The sequence below is a fragment of the Aptenodytes forsteri genome, unplaced genomic scaffold (assembly GCF_000699145.1).
Source record: "Aptenodytes forsteri isolate BGI_AS27 unplaced genomic scaffold, ASM69914v1 Scaffold90, whole genome shotgun sequence".
In the NCBI taxonomy this organism is placed as follows: Eukaryota; Metazoa; Chordata; class Aves; order Sphenisciformes; family Spheniscidae; genus Aptenodytes; species Aptenodytes forsteri.
In genome coordinates, this window is record NW_008793941.1 from 57,889 (window position 1) to 66,702 (window position 8,814).

Genomic DNA, 8,814 nt, shown 5'->3' on the forward strand with positions numbered 1-8,814 from the left:
GGCCCGGGGGCATGGAGACTGGCGGAGGGTACAGCCCCGGGTTTGCTATGGGGGCTGGCGTCTGGTGGGGATGTAAACCTGGGAAGCAACAAAAACAAGCTGAACGTGATGTCATGTGTAAAGCCAGCGCGTCCCGCGGAGGGCTGGGGCTGCTACGATGCCAGCAGGTCAGCACGGCTGCGCCTTCCCCGCTGCAGCAGGAAGGAGAAGCACTTTGCTCAAAGGCTGTTCCTGCAGCCACGAGACCTCAGCTCCTGCGCTGGGGAGGGAAAAAAAGGGAAGCGCTTCTCAGCACAGCGGAGCACGGCCCCCTCCCCGATGCCAGGGTCCCGATTCACCAGAACCAGACACGGCCCCGGTCAGCACATCCACTTCAGGAAACAGTTTTTGTGGGCAAGATAGAGAACATGCCAATTCAACAGCTCTCATTTCTGCTTTTCTTTTCTGATCTACAAGCAGCAGGGACTGAAGAACCAGCCTAGCACAACAGCTGGCAGAGCCAAGCGCCCCACTGAAGGGGAAAGCGACTCAGCCAGGAGGGTCTGCACAGAACCTGCAGACATCTTGCTAGAGGCTGCCAAAACATTCAGATCATCTCGGTCCTGCACTGGCTGCAAGGGCCAGAAATGTCTGGTTTTCTTTCCTTAACATTTATATTGATCCAGCCTCACTGCATGAGGGAAGCAGGTCTCTTCCATGTTGTAGAAATAGGGAAAATGGATTCCCCCGGCGACAGAGGCTGTGCGAAACCAGAGTTATTTGCTCCCCAGCACAGGCTGAGCCGCCCCAGGGCACAACCGCAACGTCGGTACCAGCTGCCCCCGTGCCCCGCTGGGGAGCTGGTTCCTCACCTGGATGAGGGAGGTGCATTTCTGGCTGTACGATCATCCCTTGGGGCGGCAGCGGGGCCGGGTTCTCACTGTGGGTGTAGATTGGTCCCTGGAATTGTACTGCAACACACGACAGTTGGTAAGGAAAAGCTCCACCGAATTTTATTCTACTGCAGCAAGTCACACGCACACCCCAGCCAGCTACCGTTACAACACTTGAACGCAGTGCTGCAAGCTACGTTCCCGTCGGCACACGCAGTCTACCAGGCTCACAGATGCTACGTACTCCCAACAGAAAAGCCTCCTACTCCCTTTACAAAGCAGGAGAATACTCGGGGAATTTCTTCTCCAACACTTTAAATGCTGGAGTAAATTCCTAATCTAGCCTCAGTCTTGTTGTGTAATTCTCCCCGCTCTTAAACGTCAGAGACGTTGCTCTGATTTCAAGTTCATGTTAAATCCTAGTTCTCATGAAGAAAAGCAGTGTCCTAGAGAGCCCTTGCACAGGGAGGGCAGGCGGTAACACTGATTGTGTTTCAGTGGGTTTACACGCCGACCAGGGAGGCTCAGAGCAGCTTTTTAGTTACCGTACGAGACGACGCAGCGATGCCGTTTACAAAGGAAAGGGAAGACAAAGCCCCCGATCTGCCCGACCCTAACAGGAGTGGGGGGACTCCTGCTCCAGCTGCTCGGGTCTGAGCACACACGGAACCTCAGGAGCGGGAGGGAAACACTCACGTGGGTCGTAGTAGTGCCCTTCCATGATGCTGATGTGCATGGGGGGGGCAGGCTCCGGCACCGGCGGTCTCTGCCGCTGCGACGAGTAGCGTTTCACGCGGCCCCCCTGCACCGCCTGAAAGAGTCCAAAGGCATCGGCGAGGGTCAGCGCGTGGAGCAGGGGCCCTCCCTCCAGCGAGGGAGCACCGACCCGCTCCCCCGCCAGCCCCTGCAAACCTCTAACTATGAACACCAACAAAAGGGAGGTGTCACAGGCAGCCTCTAATTACTACAACCCAGAAACGAATAAATGCTGGGCTTCCGCGCTTCTAAAAGCAAGAGTCACACTCCGTGCAGCGAGCTTTACCATTTCCTCCATCCTGTTAAACTGAGGCGGTGGCCCAGTTCCCACGTGCATATGGTTAGGAATACCTGAGGAAGAAACAAACTGGTTATTACAGTTTGCATTTGTTCCCAGTAAAGAGCCACCTCACCCGCCGAGGGCGCTGCCAGGAGGCGCCCGTCGCTGGCCGTATGAGCGCCGGCAGCCGGGGGACGTTATTGTCCTGCAAACAGGCACAGCTCTCGCTTTAGTGACGAGAAACCTTTTCTAACAACTTCATCTCTTAGGTTACAATTTTAAATATTTCAGTACAAATTAGAAGCTGTTGTGCCACTGTACCATCATCCACGCTGCTCAACACCTTTTAAATCTTGCCTAAAAAAAATCCTCAGCTTGAAATCTAGGTCCTGCTCTGAGCTCTGTTCCTGCGGAGACAAGGACCTCTTCAGAGTAGAAACAGGGATCCATGTGGGACCGGGTAAGCTGCAGTTTAAACTCGCTACGGGGTGTAACCACTTTTATCACGGGCTCTTTTTAATTCAAACAACAAAGTTACGGCACACGTTTAAAACCAGAGTGCCAAACCGATCACAGGCGATTCCAGGGGAGCGAAAGTGGACAAAACAAACACTGAAAGTGCCCACGGATCACTGATACTGCAAATATCTGCACAGGCATACATGCTGTACATACAGAACGACCTGATGGCTGGCTCATCCAGCCAAGTGCCTCCCAGAATTAACTCCTACCTTCTCTGCCAAGAAGAAACAAAGGGACAGTAGAGTAATACGTCCTTCTTACAGACAGAAAGTGGTCTCCTACCTGCAGTCTAGAGCTGTCTCATGGTAAATTTGTTAAGATGCTTTATTTTTAAGCATTAAAAAAAAAAAAAAAAGAGTACATAATCTCAGCTGCAAATCACAGCACTTCTGAACTCTCATTCTACTGGCGTGTTTAAAGCCTGTCTACTCGCATCCGCAGTCGAAACCAAGGGTCTGTTCACACAAAGATTTTACCAGTCACATCAGTTGCAAGACTTATGGTTTCATGACCTAAACCTCAAGAGATGCTTATGAAAGCAGCAAGTCGCTTTCTTCTCCTTGCTCCAGTTTTATTTCCCTCTGGAAGGACTCTAACGCTCCCCAGAAAAGACTCTAATTCTGCAAAGAGATAATTATACCTGAATGACCTCTCCCACGGATGCTCAACTAGAACTCGGTCCTTAGCTCGCACGGGGGTAACTCTGCCACATATCCCTCCCTCGGCCGGCCTGCCTGCCGCTGCGAACAGAGCAGCTTCCTCCTACCAGGCACAAATTAATTTGCCAGTCCCGGTCAGGCCTTAGCTAGTGCCAACCAAATCTCAATGCTAGGAAATAAGCTGATAAACAGAGGAAAGTTCCCTCCTGCTCCGCTGCAGGAGCCCGATTATTCATTACCCTTACCTGCCAACCGAGCACAATGCTCCTTATCTCCCGAACTCTGACTCCTGCTGCAGCAGCCGGTCTCACCATGATTCACACCGCACAAAGTCCCTGTTGCCTGTGCCACACACAGGCCTTCAGCTTCACTGAAGCTTCCCTGTTCTCAACCCAAAACAGGGCAGAGAGGGAAAGGATCTACTCTTACATCCTTCCCAGCCCTAATTCAATTAACCTACACCGGAATGCCGAATTTCCCCTTTTTCTCTTCTGTTTTGTCCCCTCTAACCATCTCCACTGCACTTTCTCAGCAGCACGTGTCGCCATCACGTACCTACCCCGAGACTGGACTAAGGCAGAGACAATTCAGCTCTGACCCGACTACACGAATGCAGAATTGCATCTGGCTGGGGCTGCAGTGGAAAACCAACAGGCTGCACCCACTTACCCCTCAGCTCCCGGGGCTGTATGAACTGAGACTGCCCCGGAGTCCAGTTCTGCTCAGTGAGATTCATTTGGGTCATCTCTTGCTCGAGTCCATCCAAGCTGGATTCTACTGGTGACTCCCAGTTACTGCTCTTGGCTGGTGGGGGGGACGTCTCGGCTTGCACGGGTTTTGGAGGCACAGGAGTCAGCCCTTCCGAAGCGGGCACTTCATCTGCCAGCTTCCCCGCATCCCCAGCTTTGATTCTGGTCCTTCTTGCCCGGGAATAAGACTTCTTTTCAATTGGTCTGTCTGGTGGTGGCTGCACAGCATCAGCAGCCGTGGCTTGGTTTTCCAAAGCAACCTCCTCCTTCACAGGGCTGCCGTGGACGTGTGCCGCTTCCACCTCGGGTGACTTGTCTCTCGGTGGGGTTTGCTCTGCACGCTTTGCTCGATAGTTGTTCTCCTGTTTCGCTTGCTCGCCGTTACGAGACAGATGCTGGACGCTTGCTTCCGAAGCTCGGTAGCTTGGACGGGTCTCTTTGTAGCCGCCCATCCTCGGGTAGTTCCTAGGCGGGGGCATCCTCCCTGTACCTGCAGAGCTCCTGTTGGTGAACGTTCGCGGGGGAGCTGAAGTGCTGTCTGCGCCTTGGTGCCTTGGGGGCTTGTTTGGCCTCTCGTTGGACCAGTTTGGGTCTCGCTGAGGAGGACTCCCAAACCTGAGGGAGAGAAATAGTACAAACGACTGGAAAGAAATCCCCGGGTGAGAGGTGCTGCTGTGCCAGGGAACCCCTCTCCCGTATGCAGCGCGCAGAACTCCCAGGACCAAGGTCCCACCCCGGGGCCAAAGCCAACAACAGGGCTTTCCCCCTTCGGGGCTTCAGACCTGTCGTTTGAAGCGCCTGGCGCAAAGGCTGAGGTTTCCCTCTGGGACGAGCCAGGCTCTAGTTTGACTTTGCCGCTCACCTTGGTTTGCGCATCCTCCTCGGCTTGATGTCATCGGGGTTGTGAGCTGACCTGATGTCATAGCCATAAAGCGCGATCAGCTCCTGCCTGGTCTTGGGGGCCTGCTCGTCCTCCCGGAATTTGTCGTGCTCCCAGCGGCCCTCATCCTTCCACAGCTTCCGCTGACGACCCTTCGGCCTGCAACAGTTACACAGGGAGGACCAAGAGGTTGTTGCAAAGCCAAGGAGATGCGGCAGCTTCAAGCAGCCCCACACAGAGAGATCAAGCATTTCTAGGGCAGGGTGTGCACGGGAGACAGCGTCTCTTCTTCTTCCCACTCTTCCTGCCCAGCAGCTGCTGGTCTACCCGCTGCTATTTCTGAAAAGCAGCAAGAAAGGTCGCTGCTCATTGGCAAGAGGCTTTCCATGTGGGTTTTTTTTTTGCACCACCCTCAGTCTCTCCTTCAAAACAAAGAGCCAAAACTTCCTGGTAGGACACTGCAAGCAGGCGACCGAAGCACAGACAAATCCTCCTTGCTGATGCCTTCCCAGCGCTTCACACTGAAGCAAGGAGCTGTGCTGCCAAACGCTGGCCTGCGAGTCGGCCTCACCCTCCCAGAGAGAGGCAGACACGTGGGGGGTGCTCACATACCTGACCTCCTCCTCCTGCGTCTGCCCTCGGAGGTCGTGCTCAAAGAAGAGCCCTTTGCGCGGGATGTAAGCCGGGTTCTTCCGATCCTCATCATCGTCCAGGTGCTTGGGAACTTTTTTCCCAACTTTATTCTCAACAGGTTCAGTGCTCTCCTGTCAAAATCAGACAGATCTTACCACTGCAGCAGTCCCTCTGCGAGAAGCCCCCCACGGCCCGGAGAATGCATGTTTAACACCTACCTGCCCATCCCCGCTTTGCCTCTCACCAGTTACAGCACCTTTGGAGTCAGGTTTCTCATCCCCTTTCTCTGCTTTTGCTGCTGACTCACAGGAATCATTACTATCCTGCTTCAGTTCCACTTTGGCACTTTCTTCCTCGCTGTAATCCTCTTCCTCTGCCTGCAAGAGCCCCAGTTACTCAAACGCGCACCTTCAGCAACAGGTCCCCCAGGAATTTCCCCACACAAGTCCCCAGATCTAACTGGAACAGTTCGATCCCTGTTCCAGTTGTTAAGAGACCTGACTCTTTCAAAGCAGAGGATTAGCTCTCAAGGTCCTTCCCATCTCTCTATTTTTACGGAAGAAGCAAAGACTAAACCCAACACCTCTCCCCACCAACTCCCACCAGCGACATCAGATCCAACAGTCAGGCTTTCTAGAACAGAGCCGGGACCAGCTCCCCCACAAAGCCACAGCCTCTCACCGCTCTGAAAGGGAAGGGCTCGTGCAAGCCAGGGAGGCCAGCGAACAAGGGCCCTCAGACCATCCCTTCCTTCCCACACTGAGGGCCCGGATCCAGCCAGTGCCGTGTTTCCAAATTCCCTGGAGTTACTCAGCTGACTCACTTGGAGCACTCTGCTCGCAGGAGCGTGACCTCGTTTCACCCTCCAGGAGCCTGCAAGCCTTGCTTAGGCTGGAACTGACACTAAAAATAGCTCTGTGTGATTAACAAAAAGACTGCTCTATTTTTCTCTTTCAACACAGCGTATTTGCACATCAACTGCTCCTTTTGTTTACGTTGGGGAAACCCAGACGTGGCATTATTTTTAGGCACAGGAACAGAGTCATCCTGGCATGTCAGTGACGCAATACCCCCGCTGCTCCAACAGCCTGGCGTGCACCAGCGCTGCTCTGCTTCTACGCGCCCCGAGCCTCCGGGGAGCCTCCGCGCAGGTTTCCAGGCTTGAAGAGCTGCTGCACGATGAACACGGGGAGCTGCCCCTCACCCTCCACGCACCACCTCTACAGCCTGCCGCGCCCCTTCCTCGCTAACGGCAGAGATTAATTCACAAATTCACAGCCCCTACGAGCTTCGATTTCGTCTGCCTTGTTGTTTTGCATTTTCTCTAACTGCTGCCCCCCTCAAGATCCCCAAAACAGCCGTCTCAAGAGAAGGGTTTTCACTAGAAAACCTTCATCGTAATCACTAGAAACCAGAGCTCCTCTGCGCTTCCTCGAGATGTTAAACTTACAGTTCTGAACTAAAAATCCAGGGAAACCTACCGCCGCAGGTTGCTGCCCAGGCAGCCTCCCGGGCGCAGGCAGGGGGTCTCAGTGCACGCGAGGCGGGATTTTCTCAGCACACACCCAGCGCAGAGCTGCCAGCGCTCACAGGGTGTGTCACCCCTCCAGCTGCCGTACACGGGAGACAGGGATGCTGCCTGGGATGCTTCCAACCCAGCACTTAGTTTTTAATTTCCACTAATTAAAATGCAACCAGCATCCTGCACTTCCTTCCACGCTCCTCTTGGCCAGGGCAAATTCTGCTCCCGGCATCCAGCGTCTGAGGAGCCAGGCGTTTTTTCCCCCACACACATACAGGCCCTACATCCACCCCCCAGCAGCACAGGCGGCTTCTCCGCAGGGCCGGGCCCAGCGCCGTGGACAGTACGCGAGGGAACTGCCCGGCGAGGGGCTCAGACTGGGAGAGACCGTTTTCCTCTGCAGTGGCGATGACTACACCGCAGCACGGCTCGCTCCGAGTCTCTGCACGGCTGGTGCGAAGCACGCGAGCTGGTATCTTAAGACAAAGGCAATCACTGCCAGCAGGGTCAGTGGAAGAGAACAAAGGAGACAAACTGTGTTTTGTGCTAAAATTATGCAAGATGCAGTCACTCGGCAGAAGCCTTTAAACACCAGGACAGAGACTCCTCTTACCTCCGAGTCTTCTGCGCTTTCGTAATCTGAGAGTACAGCTGCGGGGGAGAAAAAGGAGTTTGGTGTCAGGGCAGAAACAGAAACACAGCTTCTCTCCGAGCGCAACACGCCGCGCTGCGGGCGACTGCTGGCAAACACACACTGAACAGTCCCACCAAGGGGAAGTCAGAGGCCGGCACCAAAGCGTCCCCGCCTAATACCATTGCCAGCTCACACAGGAGGAAGCAAGGGCGAGTTTGTGGCGCGCTGTCCCTGCACCCCGCGTTTGCCTGCTATTACGAGGTAATATTTGGGATGACAACAACTGCAGGACTATTGGAAAGGGCATTTTGTCTGGTTTTCACTTTTTGCACGCAGAGAGCGGTTGCAGTGCCAGAGAGAGTCATTACTCACCGTCTCCTTCAATGCCATCCTCGCTTTCCTGCGGAGAGAGGGAGAGGAAGGTGCGTTAGCGGAGGGGAAGGTCAGCAGCTGGGTCCCTGCGGCATCCTACGATCCCAGACACAATCACAACAAGGTTTGGCCCCGGTCCTATCGCATCTGCCCTTGGAAGTTCAGCTTCAGTGACCGAGAAGAAAGAAACAAAGCCAGGGCGCCCAGTACCTTTCTCTAAGATCCTTCTGGAGCGAGCTGCGCGGGGGGAACGCGGCTCAAAAAAGAAAAGCACAAACTGTGTTAACTGCCGGGGGTCTTCGGAGGGGAAAAAGAGCAACATCGACAGACAAGCCAGGCTCCCCTCCCTCGGTAACGGAGGGCCAGACAGCTAACTCGGGAAAGGACAAGAGGATTACTTAAAGCAGGAGCCCAGGAATAACGAGCAGATGCCGAGCAGGACCGAGCTGAGGCAGACATCTGCTAGAGACTCCGGCGACAGAAACGCAGCCCTGCGCCCGAAAGAAGCCGCTGGATGAAGCGGAATCAGATCAGGAAAAGTTTCCAGTAAAAGAACAGACCGACCGAACCGTGCAGTAAAAACAACCCCAGATCAAAAATAAAACCAGACAACGCATTAACGAGATAAGCCCAAACGCCAAAACAACCGAGCAGAAATACGCTGTGGTTCGGGAAGAACTTGAAATAACCGGCACTATAAACCCACGACAGGACAAAAATCACACCCAGCCGTAAACTGCCAGAGGAGAGGGGGGTTTTTTTATAATTTAAATGGTTTAAAAGGTTTTTAACGCCCTCACTTAAAAATAAAGGCTGGTCAGGGTTGATAAAGCGCAGGGGAGGCCTGACTGGGCAGCAAACCCACCCGCCCGCGCCCCGCCGCGGGGACCCCCGCTCCCCGGCACACACGGGGGGGACCCGGCCCCGTCCCCGTC

At 54.4% G+C, this 8,814-nt stretch overlaps 1 protein-coding gene across 1 annotated transcript in view; it reads right to left on the minus strand.

Moving 5' to 3' along the window:
* The window catches only part of CASC3 (cancer susceptibility candidate 3), a gene marked incomplete at its 5' end in the record, with an annotated part of 11,259 nt that extends 3,325 nt beyond the window's left edge, over positions 1 to 7,934 (minus strand). Inside the window, 10 exons of the mRNA XM_009272611.1 lie at positions 1 to 78; positions 852 to 950; positions 1,569 to 1,683; positions 1,915 to 1,979; positions 3,759 to 4,453; positions 4,701 to 4,877; positions 5,331 to 5,482; positions 5,570 to 5,728; positions 7,487 to 7,524; positions 7,880 to 7,934. The exon at positions 1 to 78 is cut by the window's left edge and continues 2 nt beyond it. Of these exons, the coding sequence (XP_009270886.1) occupies positions 1 to 78; positions 852 to 950; positions 1,569 to 1,683; positions 1,915 to 1,979; positions 3,759 to 4,453; positions 4,701 to 4,877; positions 5,331 to 5,482; positions 5,570 to 5,728; positions 7,487 to 7,524; positions 7,880 to 7,934 (1,633 nt within the window). The remainder of the gene's footprint in view (positions 79 to 851; positions 951 to 1,568; positions 1,684 to 1,914; positions 1,980 to 3,758; positions 4,454 to 4,700; positions 4,878 to 5,330; positions 5,483 to 5,569; positions 5,729 to 7,486; positions 7,525 to 7,879) is intronic.
* Positions 7,935 to 8,814: the final 880 nt, after the last annotated feature.